Source organism: Ptychodera flava, chromosome 21, assembly GCF_041260155.1.
Source record: "Ptychodera flava strain L36383 chromosome 21, AS_Pfla_20210202, whole genome shotgun sequence".
NCBI lineage: Eukaryota > Metazoa > Hemichordata > Enteropneusta > Ptychoderidae > Ptychodera > Ptychodera flava.
The window spans coordinates 15,915,085-15,938,520 of NC_091948.1; the positions used below are offsets into that span (position 1 = coordinate 15,915,085).

At 36.0% G+C, this 23,436-nt stretch overlaps 1 protein-coding gene across 4 annotated transcripts in view; it reads right to left on the minus strand.

The window, feature by feature from the left end:
• Window positions 1–319: 319 nt before the first annotated feature.
• Window positions 320–23,436, minus strand: part of LOC139121542 (zinc finger protein basonuclin-2-like) — a 70,597-nt gene continuing 47,480 nt past the window's right edge. For all 4 annotated transcript variants that reach the window (XM_070686532.1, XM_070686533.1, XM_070686531.1 and 1 more), the window contains exons 3-16: window positions 18,669–18,697; window positions 14,210–14,460; window positions 9,475–9,727; window positions 8,932–9,017; window positions 8,377–8,476; window positions 7,942–8,064; window positions 6,916–7,154; window positions 5,707–5,876; window positions 5,207–5,327; window positions 4,376–4,549; window positions 3,591–3,743; window positions 3,046–3,152; window positions 2,652–2,708; window positions 320–2,121 (exon numbers count right to left, since the gene is read on the minus strand). In XM_070686532.1, coding sequence (XP_070542633.1) covers window positions 1,799–2,121; window positions 2,652–2,708; window positions 3,046–3,152; window positions 3,591–3,743; window positions 4,376–4,549; window positions 5,207–5,327; window positions 5,707–5,876; window positions 6,916–7,154; window positions 7,942–8,064; window positions 8,377–8,476; window positions 8,932–9,017; window positions 9,475–9,727; window positions 14,210–14,460; window positions 18,669–18,697 — 2,186 coding nt within the window. In that variant the 3' untranslated portion in view covers window positions 320–1,798. The remainder of the gene's footprint in view (window positions 2,122–2,651; window positions 2,709–3,045; window positions 3,153–3,590; window positions 3,744–4,375; window positions 4,550–5,206; window positions 5,328–5,706; window positions 5,877–6,915; window positions 7,155–7,941; window positions 8,065–8,376; window positions 8,477–8,931; window positions 9,018–9,474; window positions 9,728–14,209; window positions 14,461–18,668; window positions 18,698–23,436) is intronic.

Genomic DNA, 23,436 nt, shown 5'->3' on the forward strand with positions numbered 1-23,436 from the left:
CACGCTGGAATTAATATTCTGGTGAAACTAGCAGGAAATCTTACCATGGCTGTGGTAATATCAGATGCAGAGAGACTTCCTAGTGTTTCATATCATCGTAGATGATCTCACTATTCAACCCTAATTTCTGCCGATTTCTCACGCTCAAGTGTAGTAACAAACTTTGAACCAAGATCAGTGCTACTGTTGCTATTTCTGTCTTTTAAAAAAATGAAGATCATCCATTTGCAGTATATAGAGGATGTAGATAGAGAAATGGATCACACATATAAAAATGTTTATCAGGCAATTCTAATAAGGCAGACAACAGGAAGAAAAATAACATATTGTCATTTTTTTATTTCAAATATGCAAAAATACCTACCAATGAGTAGATAATGAGTAAAGCTCCACTTTAATGCATTATCCATACAGAAAATGATAGAAACTTTGAATTATTATCACCTCACTGTTCTGATTTGTGATGTTAAAGTAAATTTTCTGATGAGAAAAAACTGTGCTTCTACTGACGAATCATTTCTGATCTAGTCCTTATTCTTCTGACCTATCTTTGGCATCTTATCAGGAATACTTATCACTGGTTAATGTCCATTGACATCTTGAATGACGAAATCTTTTGTACTCTTCTATATATTTTTTCAACTTTCAACTTCAATTTTTTGCACGGACATGCTGCCCAATAAACCCTGAGGCCAATCAAATGGTTTTACTTACATTTGTGTGCTGTACTTGAACTTTTTGATCTTTTGGGCAACATTGCCTGATTTTGATATGCAGAACTGTTACCCATAATGCATTATGATATCACAGGGTACAAGATGGATGCGGTTGTGGGACAGCAGTTCCTGAGAGCAAGGAAATTACCGTTTCCTTCTCTGCAGTATTCCAAATGACAAAGAAGTTGACAGAAGTTTGAGAATTACCTCAAAGAGAAGCCGTGCAGAAGTGCAAACTCGTAACATTTAACGCAGCAACACAACAAAGGATTTCAAAATATTCATAGAAATCACAGAAAACTATTGAAAACTTAATCACACAAAAATCACTATAACAATAATGGCAGAAAAAGGAATTCTTATGATCACATGACAAAATTCTGTAATCATCTGAAAAAAACGTGAAAAATATAATGCCATGGTATCTCACTTTTTCAATTTCCCTCCAATCTACAAATTGCCAGGTCTTGAGAAGGTATACCTTCCCGAATTGCCTTCATTCTGTCTCTCTCAATCAATGTATTTGTTGTTTAAAAGATGTAGAAATGCTTTCAAATCAACATAGATGTTGATAAAGTCAATATTGATGATGATCAAGTCAATATAATGCTTTCAAGTTTGTGATCTAATGAATATCAATGAGGTCAATGTCAATCCTAATAATCAATCCATAATGCTGATCAAGTCAATATGAATGCATTCCAGTCAATAATAAGTCAATATTAATGCCCTGAAGTCAGTACAGTTGCCGATGATGTCAATATAATCAATGTCGATCATGCCAATATCAATACCATGCTTTCAGTCTGAATGGTGATCAAATCATTGTCGATATCAATCAATCCGAACCTGAAATCTACATTTTAGTCCTTCTGAAGCTGTTGTTGGATGAAAAGAACTGCATGAATCTCAATGGGTTACAGATCTGGATGATTTCCATTCTCTTGAAAATCATGATAAAACCCTACGCAAGTTGGAAGAAATCAAAAATGCCAGGATTATCATATGGTAAATTCCCAAAGTTTTCAATGACAGAAATTTGAGGTTGATCTTGTGCAGATGTAAAGTAGCATATGGAATCATTACATGTACTTTTCAGGAATCCTGTATGCTGAAATGAACACCTGACCAACTGTTACCTTGGCAACTATAAACAAAACATTGTCAATGATGTTTATGGATGATGACATCAGTGCATGCCTGTTGTCAGAAGAACTTCTCTCTAGTTTGTGTTGACCGACCATATATCCAGTTGTGCACTCAAGAACTGTGACATCATCGGCACTGAGGATGATGTCATCAATTTCTGCCGTCCTCCAGAAGAGTATTTGGCCATCCCAACCAGTGGATATCAGGAAATTTCCACAGGGGTCAAAGGTTACAGCTGATACAAATGATACATGACCTGAAATGGGGATGGATAAATCTGTGTTTCTTTCAATACTTTGTGATTTACAGCGCAAGATAAGAGTTTGTCGATCACTCGGCAACTTCAAAATTAAACTGATATTATAAGCATCTGCAGAGCCATTTATTACAAATGGTTGATGTCATAAGTTCTGTTTTTTGAGAAACACTGTCACGTAGTATCACTGAACTGAAACTGTCAATCATGTTCTCATTGAGGGTATAGGATTCCTTGACATAGTCACTGACACAGGTCCAACAACATAACTGATGATCAAAGCCTTATTTTGAACTGTGTGTTATCTATCCTTGTATAAACTTCAAATGAGAGCAAGCTTTTGGGTAAATTGTTATTTAGCAGATAGGTGTAAAATAGCAAATTTGACAGCAATAGTAGAACGGTTGAAGGAAGATGTAAGTCTAGAAAGCACACTTCATTAACCACAGAATCCATTGTTTTATTGATCTTGATGTATTCCATTTGATTCAAATGTCCTGAGGAGACAGGAGTGGCTTAATGAAACGTACCTTTGAGAAGACAACATTTGTGGAAGATATTGGGTGTAACACGTTTCTTTGGTCCAACTGAAAATAATTCAAGAGTACAAATAAATGAATCATTTATGAAGGGCAACCTGGTTAAAGTGGAAATGTATAATCGATGGCTACCTGCATTGATTTGGAAATATATTTTGCTGACCTATAGATGCCCTCAAAAATTGAACTGACCAAGGTCAAGGGTCATAATATTAAAATTACATCCTTTTGCTGTTCAGTCACGTGACTAAATCTACTTAAAGATAGTCTCACAAACTTGATGTTTCATTTTCTCCATATCTGATGTGCTGACATACGATATCGTTATGGTCTAACCCCAGTTCGACCCATGGTCAAGTTATGATCTGAGTGTGTGTTTACTTACAGTAATGCATTATGGGTCCAACTGGCTTGACATCCCCCTTTTCTTCGTCTGATGTTCTCAGATAAAATATCGTAATGGTGTCATCCTCTCCTCCAACTGCAATAATTCTATAAGGATAACAACAATTCCATAATTTTCTGAGAAATTCATGCAGTAAAGTAAAATATTCTACCAAAGAGAGAACTAATGCAATGGCCACATTTTTTGTTGAATGATGTCATTTTCAAGTGACTAAATTTGGTGGAAAAATTTCCTTAGATTTCACTACATTGAAGTTTAGGTTCTTGCTCGTGCTCATTATGTGTGTTGCGGGAGCCTTTTGGTATTTAGGAAATATTTTCATGGCATTCTACTGTATATAAACACAGATTTTTCAATGAAATTTTATAGAGGTGAAGTTTTAGCAGAGATGTAGGGGCCGTCAATCATAAAAGCTGACACAGTAGAAACCTTATGCAGCAAAGATTACTCTCATTCACAGCAATGGCAATTATCAGTGCCGTGTCTAAGTTAGACTTGTTGAGAAAATTTGCAATTTTAGTTACCTCTTGACAGGATGCCATGCTAGGCACAAGACTGATCCATATGCAATACTGCCTTTGTTGATGTACGACATACTCAGTGTCTTAACACTTCTGTGAGAGTTGATGCCATAGAAGACAACATCACCTGAGTTTGCATGGCCTATGCAGACATACCTGTAAGAAATTTATGAGATTGGTCAACATGATTGATATAACTCAATATAAAATATAACACCGTATGACGTACTGTCTAAAATCACAGAGACAGTTTAATTCGCAATATGAATAATAAAGGAATATGCATCTTGAAGTTGAAAGTTTTGAACGTTTGCCAAAATTTTCCTTTAGGAAAATTTGAACTACCGGTATTCTCTTCCAGAATTGAGAATAAAGATAAGAGGAAACCATGCAAAGTTTTGAATTAGAAGTACTTCATCTTGCCAGTAGTTGAAATTAAAATGGCTGCCACACCTTGTGTGAACTCTGTAGAGACAAATTAAATTTTCTATTTTCACTGAAACTAGACAGAGAAAACTTCATTTCCCAAGCACTATGAGTCCACAATGACTCCACACAGGTGTGCAGATTAGTTGAGTATTGTAAAAATTGTGAGACAGCGTCATAATAACTGCCCTTTGTGCATTCTACCTTACTTTCACTGACATTGGAAGGTTACTTTATCCAAAAGTATTGACTCACATTTGGGCAGGACCCAATGATTATTGAGTTCAGATCAGAAATACTGTTCAGTCTTTTGAATATATTGGATCATGGTACTCATACTACATACCAAACACACAACTTACTTGGAATCAGCAGACACTGCAATGGCAGAAACTTGCATTGGAATGTTACACATGTCTTTCAAGAAAATAAGTTTCTCAATGTCAGCTGTGTTTAATATCTTCCACAGACACACATGTCCATTCTTATGACCAGATAGTAAGTAGGATGAGTTAGAGTCGGACAACCACTCGAGTCTGTAGAATGACACAAAAACAGGTCATCAGTCATAACACATGTACTTGTAGAAAAAAGCATGCCAGAATGTATTGGTGATTTTAAATGGACGACAGAATTTATCACCTATATTTATGATGACAAACTCCCAAAGGCGAAAATGAACATCCATTCATTTTCTCAAATTTGAATGAAAACAAGGGATACGAATTAATGGTGTTTTCACTGACAATTCAAGTATAATGCTGATCTTAACATCAAATACCAAGCTGTGATTCACTTCTCTGTTATATATAAGGCAGGTTGTTATCTTCACCAAGACTTTATATATTATAGCCCAAACATAGGACTATGTGCCCGAGGGCGGGTGACCATTTGCCCGGTTCACTTTCAGTCCAATGATGACTATGCGGCTCGCGACGTCATCGACGAGTTACCTTTGAATCCTATGGAGCGCGCGACGTTCAATATACGAGGCATGTAATAATGACATATGTGGTACTCACATGAACAATAGAAATAAATATACCACAAAAATCTACATCCTGTAAAACTATTGAGAATGTTGCATAAAAACTCATTAGGAAAACGCTTGCTTCAGGGTCTATGATACAAACACACCTTGCTTTAATACTTTTGTTTTTCACCTGGGTATAGTACTTTGAGACTTTACTTACTTTGTGACTGATGATGAGGTAGGGTCACCATCAATGATCATAGCTTGTGGCTTCTGACCAGACACTTTATAAACAGAGATTCTACCATTTATGTGACCTATGGCCAAGGCCAGGGAATCACCTGCAAGGCACAGGCACAGGGAAATAAATGTCAAACAAAAAAACAAAACATGTCACAATTTAAAATCTACGCAGTGAATGGTGCAAAATTCATTAAATATTCTTCGTTGATAATTTTTAGATTTGCATGCTCATTGATACACTTTGTATGCTCATTGATACACTTTGTATAAATGAATGCAAATACAAATGCACTACAAGCATTGGATGTCTTAATCATATCTAAACTCAGGAAGACAGTGTCTTGAGGAATGATCATTTAATTGGTTGAAAATTGTTCATGTACGTAAACCGATCAGGTTTGAAAGACAATAAAAATATTGTTGCGGTATTGAACAATGGAAACAGATAAGCCTGTAGCAAATTACAGATATACCAACCTAATTTAACAGAACACCATGTTAAGACTGTTATTGGCGATAACGTTGTGATGTTGACTTGATGGCTGGTATTGTTTAGGTGCTCTAGTATTCCACTGATTGTCTTGTCTGAACTAATGTTGGGCTTGGTCAGCGTTTCCTTTATGATAGCTGCTGGTATAATTTCTTCACTGGTGGATAATATTGAAAAGCATTTCATTTCACATGTGGTGATAACCATAAATGATAACAACGATGATCATGAACTTGGTGATATCAATTTTCTATTTGTTAGAGCTCATTATTTCAGAATCTGTACTGTTCTGTCTGAAGGGATTATTACATGGGACTAAAAGGCATGGAACATCAAGGGCATAAGTAAATAAAACAGAAGGAGTTTAACTCGTAAATTTTGCTGTAAATTTAACAGAAATTGTTGTGCAAAACTTCTGCATTGTGACTAAATTGAAAAGCTATCATTGTTTGGCACTGACACATGCAACACTTTTTCATTCCATTGACTGGAGATCAGTTGTTAATTGATAATCTGTTCAGTCAAGCTACATTTACTTCAGATACATGCAAAAATATTTGATAACATCATTTCTAATGCATGAGAGAACTCAAACACGATGTAGTTGTGTAATCATTCTTGTGTCAAATAAACACAAGATATGACAGTAGACTTCTTATCGATGATGACTAATTTGCAGTAGGAAGAAATACAAACAAGATTCGTTTTTTACAAGAAATTACACATCAACTGTGATAAGGTGTCAACTTCGTCTCCATGACAACATGAATGGATGAAAATCCATTCACACACTTGAAAAGTGTAATGGAGCTATTATCGATCAATCTTGTAAATTACACAGCAATAATCGGTGTAGGACAAACACAGTACAGCACAGCAAGACTATGAATAATGGACCGGTACACAAAACATAATCACAGTTGTGAAAGAAAGATATATGGACCTCTAGTAAAACAACCATGAAGTGATATCTGAGGTTTTGAAAAGAGTGAGCACATCCTGCCCCTATTGTGGCACCTGCCAGATACCAATCTGTAAGTCAAAATAGGAAGTGTACACGGTCACAATTTACAGACATACGTTATGAATGCCATCAGTGATCAACTGTCTAAAAGACACACCACGTTTGTCAACAAGCCAATGACACCTGCCAAGAAAACGTTTGAATGTAGAGGCAAAGTTAAAATCAGCAATACCTTGCAGCATCTCCGTCACTTCGTCTTTTCCGTTTCAGTTTGGATGATTTGATTTCACTGCAGCCGATTCCTTCACTGCTTTTTCTCTTCCTGATTCCCGGTTTGACAATGACGGTATTGTATCGGCTTCTGAAGGCCGTGTTCAGGAGCAGCTGTGACAATCCTTGAGGCAGTACGCTGCATGCTACATGGAATTTTGATGTTGAAATACTGTTCTCCTGTACCCTGGCAAATGCCATCTGTTGTAGAAATACAAAGTTACATACCACAGATCTGGTCATTTTTAATAAGTAGTTTGCGCCTTGAAATTGAAAGATTTTAAGTTTTTGTCAGAAAACTTTAAACCATTCCTTTTCAAAATCAAGAATAAATATCAGGGCTCAATGTGTAAAATTTGATACCAGGGAAGCAAATTATCTAATATTTACTGATATTTGAAATTCAAATGGCCGTCAATACAGTGTTAAAAGTATACAGTCACCTGTAATCTAAATATGCCCATATATGGTCAAAGGGGCGTTTCTTGGTATTCAAAATGCCCATGTGAGGGCAGTGTTTTTAAAAAGCGGCTACCCGTTTAAAATGTGTGATTGGTTAGATTTTCTCTTTTCATGGTAACTGTGGCAAAATTGGAACAGGTGACAGTATATCTTTAACACTATGGGGAAAAATAGACTTTCGATTTGCACAAAAATAAGCCACTGAACACATTAGTTACTCCTTGAGCTTCAAAATGAGCCTTATAAAGCAGTAGACCAAACAACATTGTAAAAGTCTGAGAGTCAAAATATCAGTCCCGGAGGGGCATTCTACCTTAAAGTAGCATAGTAAATTTCTGTCTGTGAAATGAACATCTAGGAACACTGATGAGATATTTTTGAGCCGTTGCTATTGTGCATTTTGAGAAGTGTGGTCCTGAGTACTTAGGCTTTGTGAAAAGTTCTAAACTAAAGGTGCCCATCTCAGTTTTACCATTGCAACTCTGATTCTATCCCTACATGTAACTCTAAATGTTGCTATGGTTACCTGTGACATGTCTTTTATCCCTGGTAACAACAAACTGACAGCTTTGTGACTGGTGAAGAGTTTGGAAGTTTTCAACCCGACAACTTTCACTAAGGAAAGCACCTTGGCTCTTTCATAGGCTCTCTGTAATGAAAAAGATAGAATGGGACAAATTTGTTCAAATCTTGCATGGTAAAAGATTTTATGCATGTTTGTTTTTCATTCTTTTGCAAATGACAGAAATATGTATTCCACAATGTAGATAGGTTGAGGACTCATAATGTCAATGACTGACATCAAACACACAGTAATTATATAATTCTATCCATTACACATAATTCTTGGAAAAATTTACCACTTGGGAGGAAAATTGAATAGGAATGGTACAAAACAAGGGACATGTCAAGTATCTCACTTGTTAGAGTATGGCATACTTGTGAGTGGTTTAATTCTGACCTTAATTATTTCCTGTTCTGTAGCCTCTCTGTGGATTTCCAAAGTGTGCTGACATTTTGGACATTGCATTATGGGTAACATCAGTTTTACAAGCTCAATGCTGAAAGAAAATACAAAACACCCATGTGTGATTATAACTTGTAATTGAATTATTCCCTCTGACATTGGATTAGCTTTTTGCACGTTTATAATGAAAGCCATTCAGAGCAAATTCTAAAATTGAAGTTTATCGAAGAGTTAAGAAAATTTTCATAATCTGTAACCTGTTTTTTACAGATACATGTATAATGTGGTAATGTGCCTTTACTATAACTTTACTCAGTCTCAACAGATAGTAGAAACCATAACATTAATCACTGACTTTTGTGCAATTTTTGCAGACTTGAGTATAAATTAATGAAACAAGAGATGACATTATTTTCCTCATGGAACAAGAGATAATGGCAAAGTATTTTATCATCTTTCCATATTTTGTTCCTTCAATACACAGAATATACTTGTCTTCATGTTGATAGTTGACTGGGTAAACGCAGAAAGCAAATCTCTCCAACATACGTGAATCCATGATATTTGAGACAGGCTTTCATCAGTTCATCAGCGTTCAGTCCAAATCCCTTACACCTGCATTTCTTCAAGATATTCTGAAATCATAAAGTCACATTTGTCTAAGTGTGCAAAAAAATTTGCAGAAAAATTTTAATTGAGGATGATACACACCAGTGTGTCTTACTATTCATAGGGCTTTGACCGATGATGGTCAATCTAAGAATGTCTGGATATTTCCATGAGCTCATACACTTACAATTTAAAGAACAACATTTCTGTTGTGTATTCTCAGTGCATCACATTTGCTAGGGTTAGGGTCAAACTTTTTGAAAATGCACTGGTTGGCCACTGTTTGGGTTGATCAACTACTTTTTACTTCGATGCAAAATTGTTCGCTTTGTGAAAGTGGTTAAGAAAGAAATAAAAAACATCAATGAATTTCTCAATAAGCTGTCCACCCCAATACCCTTTACACTGGTCAACAATTACCATTGATAATAATGGGTTTAGGCCAAACCATTGTGGTGAAGGGGTTAAGAAGATGTTTCTCACCTGTGTTCCTACTTCGTCAGGATCCATGGCAACAGCCTCAAACCATGGCGTCATATCAACGTCCTCCTCCTTCTCGTCTTCATCATCACTTTGTTCACAGTGATCTCTCTTAGAATCTGAATGGCAGTGTAGTTGGCTGGCTGCAGACAGTGTGGAGATGATGTAATGGTCTATTTCTGTCATCGTACGGTGAGCATCGATGTGGTGATGACATTCGGTACACTGCCTGGCTTGTGGTGTCCCTGCTGCTATACTGTATACAAGAATGGTAGACGTACAATAATTTCACATGTCTTGTGGCAGCTAGTGTAGTCAGGTGGCTTAGCAACAAAAAACAGCGCAAGATCGTTACACGGATGACAAAAGTGCCAAATTTGCTACAGAGGTTCACATATGTGTGTAGATCAAAATTAGCTATTGCTCCAAAAATTTGGGCCACCGGAAAGGCTCGGTGACGTCATAAATTCAAAATGGCCGTTAAAAATGGTGAAATACAGTTTATTCAGCCAGTTTTCACTATTCTTGTAAATAAACTGACTCAAACATACTCAATTATAAATAAAACATTGAATTGACGCAAATTAATTATTATGATGACATCATAAAGCCAAAATGGCCGACCAAATTCAAAATGTCTGCCGTAACATTGTCTAAAAATGTTAAAACACTGTTAATGAAGCCTGTTTTCAGCATTTTATCACCTAAACTGAAATTAACACCCCAAATTACAGACAAAACCGATAATTGATGCAAATTAATTATTAAGATGACGTCATAAAACCAAAATGGCAACCGAAAGTTACAAAATGGACAATTATGAAGTTTACTATGCTTGGTACAATAGCCCATTTACGTGACAAAATGATAGCATAAAAGTAATGTACAATTTGTATTAATATTCCATAAACTTAAAATAAAAGATAACTGTATCAAAACTTAGCCAATAAGTTCAACACAAGTTAAAAACTCTTATGAGATTATTGATTATTAATAATGGTTTGTGTTGAAAAATCGAATTGATATAAAGGAAATGAAGGCAATTTCACACACTGGTTCTACCTTTGCTTGTGATACGGTATAGTGAGTAGATCAATGTGGTTTGGTGATAAGGGAAAATGGTGAGAAACCAGTGAATCGATAGTGCTTTGACCCTCGTAATGTGACCTTGGTCCCGAAAATAAGGTTTTATGTTGGTTATTCCTCCTAGCGGCGTTTCGGGCAAAAGTGGGGTCCCTTCTTCTGTCACTTGAATGGTTTTGTATTCCCACATGCTCAGTTTAATAGTAGCCATTGTTCATCAAAGAGATATGCTAAAATCATTATGTTTTGGTCAGATTTTTGCGTGAATTGTTGCTCAGACCGTTCATTTGTACTCTCCTTGTGTTTGAATTTTGCTTGAAGGAGGAAATATTGTATGTTTTTCTTCCTTTTATACGTTATTATAGATTTTCTGGAAAACCATGGCCAGCGTTTAATCGTCCTTCATAATTTTCCAGATTCTTATCATATTGTTTGATTAGGCTGGTTTTGATGAGGTTGTGATGACCAGTACTTTGTTCATCATTACTCTTACTTTTGTTGATGAAGGATGGCTGACGTTTTGTTACATTCTTTTTTTATACAAGCTATGTCTTTCTTTTTGTAATCTCTTTGTTGAAGATTTTGCGTTGAAAAATTGACCTTTTTATGAAGTCCATATTGTTGTTGCATGTACATAATTCACCTTCAATGAAGCATTTGAAAGTCGGTGGCAGATAAATACCGTCAGATGGTTTTTTATGGGTTTAAAAATCGAGCCATCTCTCTCGATTGTGTCAAGGTATATGATTTTGTTGATAGAATGTTCAATTATGAATTCCCAAGTTGAACGTAGAGTACAGGGTGTTGCACTCCTCGACAAATGTTCTGAATGTTAGAAGCTGATGTTCGATTTCTGTGCAAACCATGAACATGTCACCTTTTAAATTTCCATACGAATATGTGACCGGCTTTGGGATTTTATATAACTTTCTCCGTTTCATGGTATGTGATATCAGCTATTTCTGGTGAGCCCATACTGCATCCATAGATTCGTTTGTATTTTTCTCAGTTGGATTAAAATATGTTGCGTTTCAGAATAATCGACAGTAAGGCTTTCATGTACATTGATGGTGGGTTTTTTGTATCATATCAGTTGGAAGGTACTGTTTCAGAGTCCAGCGCTACCATTGCTGCATTTATGGCTTCACTTTTGGCATGTTTTTCTACATTCATATCACGTCTTATGTTACCAGAATAGGGTTTGCTTGTTTTTTTAAATTGGTTCTAACTAGAGAATAAAGGTTTTTGTGTCCCTGGCATATATAAGTCGTTTTGGACGATTGGTTTTGACGACATTTGTTTTATTGGCTCGAGCAGCCATTTCTATTGAGACGTTGGGTGATGATTGTTTCTTCTTTGGTTTTGTGTATTTTTGCAGGAGATACCACCGTGGTACATGGTGTACAAATATTCTACTTATGGAAATGGGGAAACTGTAAATCACCTTGTCAATGATCTTCTTGTCGCAGATCAATGATTTCGTATACAATATCCACTGTATAGTTAATGTCGCCAAGTGTAATAGTGAACATTTCGTAGCTGTCTATAACTTTCTTTAATGTCATTTATTTTATTCACAATTGCTATGCCTCATCCTTTATTGATGGGTTTCATTGAGATTTGTTTGTTTTTAGAAAGATTGTTCAGGGCAGTCTTTTCTGCCAGAGTCATATGTTCTTTCTGATGTGGGTTGCGAATGGAAATTCCTCTATCGATCTAAGTTGCTTCGAGACAGTTTTACAATTTTTTTGTTTTCCGCGGTTAGTAGTGTCGAACATGGACTTATCTTCGAACAGATGTCTGATTGATTGATATTGATTGTTTGTCATGATATCGCACAATCTCATGATGCGAATAAATTTGTTGACATTTCATACGACAATTTTTTTGTGTAGGCACTCCGGAGTGGGAATAATTTCAAGCCTTTACTTAATGCTTTGATTGAGGTTTAATTTGCAAGATTGTTGATGAATCTGAGAATCTTTCTGAGTTCTTGTCTTTGTTTAACCTTCCATTTCTGCTTATGTTCTTCCTGGTGTTTTTTATGTTTTTATGTTTTGGGTTTCCAAACAGCAAAACTCGTCTGGTCACGTTTTTTGCAGTTTCCTTCATCTTTAAATTCCTAACCAGTCAGGTAAGTGAATAACGAAAGGTAAAGACGCTTTTCATAAAATTCACGAAAGCTGCAAAAAAGTAAGCTAAGCTAGATTCAAAAAGCAAAAAATAGTTTTCTCTTTGTTCATAAAACCCTGACCAAACGGTCTTTTTCAGGCTGGCACATCCTCCAAAAAGAGAACTACTGTAGCACAAAACTATGTCACCACACCCGAGACATAAACATTCAAGAAAATTCAAACGAAAAAGGCTTCTGAAACAAAGGAAGCAAAAGACTTAAATCACAAACATAAAACCTTTTTTCAGGGACCAAGGTCATACGACCAGGGTCAAGGCATGATTCATTCACCGATTTCTCGCCATGTTTTTCATTATCATGAGATCACATCACTATTGATCTACTCACTATAACGTAACACTTTCAAAGGTAGAACCGATGGGTAAAGATGCCTTTATTTCCTTTATATTGGTTCAGTATTTCAGACAAAGGTCATTGTTATAAATAAATAATTTCATAATAGTTTGTAATTTGTGTTGAGCTTATTGGGTAAGTTTTAGTACATTTATCATTTATTTTGAGTTTATGGATTACAAAGACAAATGCACATTACCTTTAAACTATTATTTTGTCATGTAAATTGGCTATTGTACTAAGCACAGTGAACTTCATAATAGGTCATTTTGTAATTTTCGGTCGCCATTTCGGTTTATGACGTTATCACAATAATGAATTTGTATCAATTATATGTTTTGTCTGTAATTTGGGGTATTAATTTCAATACAGGTGATAAAATGCTGGAAACAGGCTTAATTAACAGTATTTGAACATTTACAGACGACAATATGGGGGATATTTTGAATTTGGTCAGCCATTTTGGCTTTATGACGTCATCATAATAATTGATTTGCATCAATTTTAAGTTTATTTGTAATTTGGGATGTTTGTGTCTGTTTATTCAAAAAATATTGAAAACTGCCTGAATTAGACGTATTTTACCATGTTTAAGCGTTATAATGGCGGCCATTTTGAATTTATGACGTCATCGAGCCTTTCCGGTGGCCCAAATTTTTGGAGCAATAGCTAACCTTGATCTACACATATATGCGAACATCTGTAGCAAATTTGGCACTTTTGTCATCCGTGTAACGATATTTTTGTTAAGCCACTTGACTAGTGTAAACAATTGAAAAAATATGTAAGGCGTGCTCCCACAGATTAAATGATGTGTGATATTTTCTTAAGGAAAACAAGCCTTGTTTGTCAGGGTGATTCAATTTCAGACTTACACACTTGTACAAACAAACGTCCATTGAATTTGGAAAGTGAAAGAACAGTGTAATTCTATGGATTTTCCCTGAATGCTACTGTGACAAGTTTTGACCAAAAACTGTAATAATTTAAATTATTAATTCTCCATTTGTGTTAAGACATATTCAGAAGCTTCCACCTCTTACCACCTTACTTTTAGAACAACCCTATTGTTGCAGCATATTTGGGCTAATGCATTGGGCAATGGGGGTGTTAAGGAGCTACACTTGCCTATCGTCTGGTCTGCTATATCCCTCACAGCTGCATCCAATGCACGGATAATTTTCAGCTTTCTCCAGATGTTCTTTCTTCTGTTTGTCAAACTTTGTCAGAAGACGGTGTTCACTCTCCTTGTGACGACAGTTCTGGCAGGATAACTGTGAAAATGTAGATTTGAACATCCCCTGTGGTCTGACATAGTTGTCGCATTCACATCTTGGATACTGACAGGGGGTGCCATGTTTCAATCCTTTCTTGCGAATCTGAGTAAAAAATTTACACAATTTTGATGTGGGTTTGCTGATCTTATCATGTTTTAGGAGAGTATGTCAAAGATCATAAAATGACAAGTCATCATTGATGACACAGTCCCCACTTGTTAATGGGTACTTTGATTACATGTCCTCAGAGACGATAGAGCCCTCTTCATTAATTAGATCTGTGATAAAAATACTTTGATACAGATGGCGCTCAATGGCCAAGAATGAGTTCCATGGTGATGAAAACATAAAACCAATGTAGGCCACCATCCTAAAGTTCAGAAAATGAGTCAACTAGGAATTAATCAACAGGATGTTGCAAAACATTTTTGCATACAATTCTAACACTTAACAGATTATCACTGGTACCATATTTCGTAAAGTTTGATGCAGTATTTACAACACTATGAGATCAACATCTATATCAAATTTCATCACATTTGATGTTGTATTAATTTGTGGCTATATCACCCTAATTAGGAAAGTTCATTACTTATGCAATTACAAATTAATAAAAATGTCACTGATAAATGTCTGTTTCAATGTTACAGCAATGTGAGCTTAACATCAGTTAACATCTGTATAAAGTTTCATGAATTTGATGCAGTCCGTATTTCTTGACATATCAGCCTCCTTACGAAACTTCAATAATTGACATGTTACTGCTACATGACGTGAAACAAATTGACGAGCATATGTATGAAATAGGTCAATGTCCTTGTACCAACTTTGAATGATACTGATGGAAATATGTCTGAGTTATGGCTCTGTACATTTGAAAATTGTAACAAAATCACCGCCATGCAGCAATATTTGATCTTACTGTTAAAAAAATCAACATGTATATGTATGACGTAAGTCAATGTACATGTACCAACTTTGAATAAGATCAGTTGAGACTTGCCAGAGTTATGGCTCTCGACATGAAACAATCATAACAAATTGCTACCATGTGGCCATATTGGACCATCTCGTGAAACCAATCGACATACATATGTATAAATAAGACAATGTCCTTGTACCAACTTTGAATAAATTTGCTTGATACATGTCTGAGTTATGGTTCCGGACATGAAAAAATTGGAAAAAAAATGGCCGCAAGGCAGCCATATTGGATCATATCACATAACAAACTGACATGCATATGTATGACATTAGTCAATCTCCTTGTACCAACTTTGAATAAAATCGGTTGAAACATGTCTGAGTTATGGCTCTGTACATGAAAACATCGTAATAAAATGGCTGCCTAGCGGCCATATTGGATCGTATCACATAACAAATCAACTTACATGTGTATGACATAGGTCAATGTCCTTGTAACAACTTTGAATAAAATCGGTTGAGATATGCCTGAGTTATGCCTCTGTATATGAAAAAATCGTAACAAAATGGCCACACAGCAGCCATATTGGATCATATGACAAAACAAATTGACGTGCATATCTATGACATTGGTCAATGTCCTTGTAATAACTTTGAATAAAATCGGTTAAAATATGTCTGAGTTATGGCTCTGTATATGAAAAAATCGTAATAAAATGGCCGCCTGGCGGCCATATTGGATCGTATCAAAAAACAAACCGACGTGCATATCTATGACATTGGTCAATGTCCTTGCACCAACATTGAATAAAATTGGTTGAAACATGTCTGAGTTATGGCTCTGTACATGAAAAAATCGTAATAAAATGGCCGCCTGGCAGCCATATTGGATCGTATCCTAAAACAAATTGACGTGCACATCTATGACATTGGTCAATGTTCTTGTACCAACTTTGAATAAAATCGGTTGAAACATGTCTGAGTTATGGCTCTGTACATGAAAACATTGTAATAAAATGGCCGCCTGGCGGCCATATTGGATTGTATCACAAAACAAATTGACGTGCATATCTATGACATTGGTCAATGTCCTTGTACCAACTTTGAATAAAATCGGTTGAAACATGTCTGAGTTATGGCTCTGTACATGAAAAAATCGTAATAAAATGGCCGCCTGGCGGCCATATTGGATCGTATCCCAAAATAAATCGACGTGCATCTGTATGACATATGAAGTAATCCTTGTACCATAGACTCTCGAGAAAAACGGGACAGGCAACTGCTGAGGTTTCTTTGTGCGATCTATCTTTGAATACATTAAAGTTTATTTGCCAAGCGGTCCCCGACAACAATACTTCGTACTTAACACTGAATCTCATTAACGATCAAACTGACGTTCTGAATATGTACACTTTGCTCTTGCATGGCACGTTCCGAGTAATGACACAGAGAATTTTGAGGGTTTTTTGATATTAGTCATGGTGAATGTTCCGGTAACGATGAAGATCACATTTTGGATTCAAGCCGAAGCCAACGGGAAAAACCAGACGATAAAAACAGTGTACATTTAGCCATAGACGCTACAGAAAACTCTTGCTAGATATCGACAATATAAGTTTACATTCCCTACCATAAAAATCTCCGATAACAACAAACATTTACAAGTTAGACAGGTTTACACTTCCCCAGTCCTGCGAAACGAAAATCTGACCTTTATTTCATCTGTCACGCAACATTTGACGAAAATCAGGGAACACAAAAAATGACTACTCCATCGGAGCTCAAAAACGACCTCTAACATTTTGGTACTGTTTTAGCCTAAAGAAACACCAAAGTTCGGATAAGCTACACATGTTTACATCCGCAAAGTACTAGAAAATACATTTGTAACACTGACTTTCGCTGTCAGGAGAAACTTCGCGATAAATCGGGACTATCCATCGGTTGATGGAGTCAGAAGCGGTAAGGTAGACATGCATTTGCACAAAGCTGAACGCTGTACTCGTAAATTTGGCCGTTCACAGTTTTCAAACAACAACATTTCAGTAGATAACATACATACTTTACCGAATCATGGAGCACTCCTCGCACAGAAAATATTCCGACGGTTAAAAAACTGCAAAACGAGGGAAAATTCGGAGATACACGGACGATTGCGGAATGTAAACAACTCTGTGATGTCAACTGCTGTTAAGTCTGGAACTGCAGCGGTATGTTTTTTCGGATTTCTATTCGAAACTTTGTCACTTTACAGCAACATACTGACTCCCTGCAGACTTCTAGTTGCATCGAATCTCGCTACCAATATGTAAAAAGTACTTTAAAACCATTTTGACGAATTCTTCTCAAAATAGTTGTAACACTTTTATTTCTAAAAATGGACTTGCAGGTAATCCGGAATAACTTGTAATCCGAAAACATTACCGTATACCCGCATGCACGTGTCTATGAACCGGACGTTGTGCAATCGATCGGGCCCAGCTTCATTCCTTCCCCGACCCATTAACACCTCTTAATTATTCCAAGATAGATCAGACGCTGCTAATCCCATAGACCCTTTGTTCTCTATCGGAGTTGCCTGTCCCGTTTTTCTCGAGAGTCTATGCTTGTACCAAGTTTGAATGAAATCGGTTCTTGCATCTCTGAGATATCTGCGTGAACGGACGGACGGACGGACGCACGCACGCACAGACACACGCACGGACATGACCAAACCTATAAGTCCCCCCGGACGGTGTCCGTGGGTACTAAAAAACATCATTATACCATGTTGAAACATTTAAAACACATGGCCGTTTTTTCATTCATTCTGAATACATCATTATCAGAGGCCCTGGAAAAAACATTAAAACTTTGTGAACTGGGTTTTTGCATCAACCCTGTAACTGATTTCTACTTGATTTTGTTTAAAGACCTGCTGTATAGAGGGGCATTATGAGAAATATGTGTACTTGACCAAACAACAGGCATACATGTGAATAAGGAACTGGACTAGCCGTTTGGTCCCAGAATCTACCAAATTTCAAAGTTGTTCTGACTAGTGTATAACAAACCATTAATAAAACTCCATGAATATACAAATATCAGACTTTCAGTTAAAATCATATGCAAAATATATACATATTTGGAAAAACTTATTTTTTTAAACATTTTGCTTATATTTCAACCTTTTGTTTTTTAAAAGTTGCTCTAACAGTATCATCTCAGCCAGCAGGTAATGCAATCAGTCTTTTGTAGGGAATGAGCTATGTACTGGTAACTGTAAGCTGTCCATTTCTATTGATGTAACAAACTGTAGCAAAAAGTAACCAATCTCTAAATGTAGCAATTTTGCCCTGCACTTTGACATTGACACTGACTTCTGGTCGGAACGAAATTGCACATACCTTATTTACTTGGATCTCTGTAAGATTATCTGAAAATGAAACAAAGAATCAAATTACGTTCTAAAAGATGTAGTTTCACTTTCAGCTAAAAGCACTGTTGACAGTGAAACATCCGTTTCCATGCAGTAACATAACTGTTCACTTGCCAAATTGTAAGAGATTTTGTTGTTTGTTTTTTGTGTTTTTATTAATACTTTATCATCAGGTCATAAAATGGCGGTGTTCCTGTGACATTTCAAAGAATTTTCTTGGCAATATTCTAACTAATGGAAACAACAATTCAAAAGCTATCAATGACACAGAATGCACACATCAAAGCAGTATATAAACCTGGTGAGCTCTGAAAAAAGCTCTGAAAACTGATGGACAACAAACCAGCGAAGTGAATTCTATGAAGCCTAATAAATAATGGACAAGATATGCAAATAAAACTGCTAAAACCAATGAATTGGACATGCACACTGACAAGTCAGCAGGCCAGCTGAAACTAGTCAACAAACAACAACATAAAGTTAGCAAACCTTTTGAAACCTAATGGGGGGATTCAACTGATGACAGTTTCAGAAAGCCACCTACAGATGTCGCCCAGCACATGCAAAACGAGCCAGCCACTGGTCACTTTCTCGGTGCATTTACCACAGCCCCCTCCCCGTAACCAAAGCACCTGATTCAGTTACACAGTAGTTTCCTTATTGTAAATGCATAGCGCCCTCAAAGTTAACAAAACTTCCAAGCGGGGTGCAACAGACCCGAGTGTAAGCAATGCAAGCCAACATGAAGTGCTTTGAGAATCCATGTACCGATATGAACGTGATGACAATAAGACGTGCTCCTCATGGACTCACCGTATCTTTCAAATCTCTGGGTCTACACTGAATTAAACAAAAGCGTCAGGTGAGATCCGATTTCAAATGAATCATTCTAACATTGTGATAATATGTTATCATCTTACAGGCCGGGCAGTGTTGACGCTGAACAGCAAAAATGAAAAAAAGGCATATCTTATAAACAAAGGATCAAATTTAATGACATTAAGTGAGAGACTTCAGGCCAATATTTACACAACCTACAATAGTTGTGGTTAGTGTGTTATTAATTAAATACACACCACAACATTAAACGGAATTGTTCAAGAAATGCCACAACACAATGTACAGGTCATCTGGGACTGCAGCATTCCGAAGCTTGCCAGCTTTCAGCAGCGTCTGTTCCATCCGGGCAGTCACATTAGCAGGAACAGTTGAAGACAAGTGTATCAAAACAAAAGTCACATCTATATACGGTAGACATGTTACTTTACATGCACCTTAAAAGTCATATAAATAGCTTGATATTTTACTGAAATTTTTGTGGAAAAAAATTAAATTTTGCACCTCAAACAGTATTACCCTGTCTGGAACAAAAGTTGTGTAGACAAAAATATGCCAGCATGGCACAGGTAAACCTTAGTGAAGTATTGACCATCAGTGATGGTCAGTATTGACTGACTGATAAATGTTTGGTGATCATGACAAATATGAGAAATTATTACACGGAGAAGTGGTGGTTATTTTATTTTGAATTTGAAGCAGTGCCCAAATAGATGCCAACATAATGTCTTACACAGTAGTCTTTGTAACACATTGAAGATCTTTTCATGTTTTTACAGGGGTTCAATTATCACATACAATAAGATTTTTGGATGCAGTTGCATTTTAGAGTCATCTTCAATCTCTAAAGATTCCACTTTTCTGTAAATAGATAAACTTTTCTTAATGTATGTAGAAAACAGGCTATTAAGTTTATGTTTGTGCACATTTCTATGAACACTATGAGATGTGTATGTAATTATACATTTCAATACTTATTCGAGAAAATGTCATGCACTGGAATTTGTGCAAATATGACATTGAAGTGCTTTGGCTACCAGAATTATATGTTGCATTCCCCTTGATATAATGTTGCTTCTGTAAAAATTGAGTAACTGTATCTTGATAACGTCAATGATAAGTTGGATTTCACCTTGATCTGAGTTGCTTTCATGAAACTGAGTGAGTGGGTCTTGCTAACATCTTCTTGGAACCGATACAGGCAATTGTGACTACTTCAACAATTATGCAGATTGCCACTTGTTCCAGATTTTGGCAAGCTGCCAAACTTTTGCGAAATGCAGAAATTAAAAATGATCGGACTTCCTTACATCAGAGCCTTCAGTCCTGATGTGGATTTCCTTAAAGGGCCGGTAACTGTATTTCTTGGTGATTTTTTCACTATTTCTGTTTTGAATGTCAAGTTCTTGGTTCTACTATCCAAAGCATGTTGAGATACTTGAAGTATAAAGCTGGTCAACGCAACCTCTACATGTGTTAACTGCATTGTTATCATCGACAAGTGAATTTGGTCTGGACTTTAACTCCACTGTCAACAGTAACTGCAGTTTAAACATATACATGCTGTCTTGACAAGATGAATGGGGTGTTTCAACATGAATTGGGAATAAAAACAAAGAACTGAAAAAAAAATCAGCAAAAGTTACAGCTACTGACCCTGTAGATTTGCAGGATGCTAAAAGTGGTTTGATGATTTCAATCAGTAAATTATAGATTTAAACTAAAGAATTATGAAATAAACATTTATAAACTGAAACTGACATTTATCATTCATGAATTTGGCCTCTAGATATAAATATTGTGAAGATAATTTTGGTTGCCACTGTAAATACCGGTACACTTCCTTGAACTGATATAAAAAAAAAGTTGAATAAATGTCTCTGAAAATTGGATGTACGACACAGAATACAAGAATTTATACTCTGCACAATTTTATTCTTACCTGTACTTCACGCCTATAACAAACAACATACAAAACTATGAAAAAATGACTCTAAGAAAACTTTTTTAACATATAATGTACCAATTTACATGGAAAGAAAGTTTATGTTCAACAATATAGAAATTTTCTGTGTAGAATAAAATATATTGATATTCTGAATGGAAGGGATTTCTTCAACTATGACTACCAAAGTTCTTGGCAAGCACATTCACAAAAAGGAAGTACATTGTACAATTTTTTAACAGAGACATACTTCTATGTCAAAGTACTTATTATATAAGTAAATGTTGTCAAAGACTGGCCCACAGACGTTTTTCATGAACAAACATTATTCAAACTGCAAGAATTAATAATTTGAAATCAGTCGTGGTCAAAGAGAAACCAACACTGTGTGTTAAACTACAGAGGGCGCCATTGAAGCTACATTGCCAAAGACGGTTCAATGTGTTTATTTTTCTTTTGTGGTATACTTGTACCGTATATCACAACCATTCATTGACAATTTTTCCTTCGATTGGACAGCGACAAAAATTTCAAAAAAAATTTGTGAAATCATTTAATCAGTATTTCAACAGTACAAATACACCATTTGGCTTGCCTCTATAGTATTTAGCAAGGAGAGTTTCATCTTGTTGGCAAGTCAATTACACCTTGATTTATTTCAACAATCTGTGATCACGAGCCACTACTGACACAGATTAATTTGCTCGCTATCTAAGCATCCAGGAGTTGCTTGTGCGGGAGATCAAATCTAGCTCATAACACAGTTTTATTTCATATTGTGAAATCAACTGCCTGTATGCCAACAATTTGCAAAGTGCTGTGGCTCCTGTAAGGATGCACCGTATTGATGGGCTGAATGACTAACTTTGGCAGCGGTAGAATGAGTTGCCGACACATAAAACTTCAAACTTAACACTGTCCACAACGCTATTCCTCACTGCCGCCACATCGGCTCGTAAAAGTTTACAGAGGTATCATGTAATCGTGTATTTCCGCATGACTACAGATTTCAATGTTCGCTGTGTTAGGGTGTGGAGATCCTCTGTACAAGAAACAAACATTGTTTTCAAGCTACAACAAGGAACAGCGGAAACTCTACACATCTGGATTGCTATCTTACTCTCTTGAGTAATTTTTACACAAATGGAATAAAAACGAGAGTGAAATTCTCTGTATCATATACGTATTCTTTGCATGACTTCTGACCAGACTGATCTAATGAACTTCGCAAACATAATTATTTAAGGCTTTAAATAAAATTGACACTGCATAATTTTCTGTACATATAAAAATAAGAAACTCCAGGTGAAATTGGTGGGTGAATATCACATTATGAAATTAAAACAATCTTCATCAGTGTTAATTTATGTACTTTCACAGTAAATGTTCACTTTCAGTTGCAAGCTCATTTTTTTTTAACAAAAAAAAATTTGATAATATCAGCTTTTCTTGTTACTTTGAGATACATTTTTAAAATGCCACGATTAAAATCTATTTCAATAAAACATAATTGAACTGCAGAAATGGAAGAACAATATCAATTTTTGAGTTCTGATCGGTGGGAATGCATGTTGTTATGTGCAAACATTCACAGTAATGTGTTACAACTTCCAATCAAAGTAAGACTTTCATGGTCCCTGCATCATATGGCTGTGTAAACAAATACAATGTAACCAACAAGATTTTTTGGGACTTAACAAGTCCATAGCACCTAAAATAAAAAATAACGAACACATGTGTCTTGACTTTTTTCACTAAAAATAAGAGAGCATTGCGCAAATTTCATCATCCTTTGCACAAAACAGAAAGCAGTCGGCTCTAGGAACCTGTAAACTAAATTTGAAAGTGTAGGACTAGCATTTTATGAAAGATATGCTTTAACCAAAATTTGAGAAATTTGACCTAAAACTTTACAACCTGGTGTAAGAATATCATGATAACTTTCACAAATCAA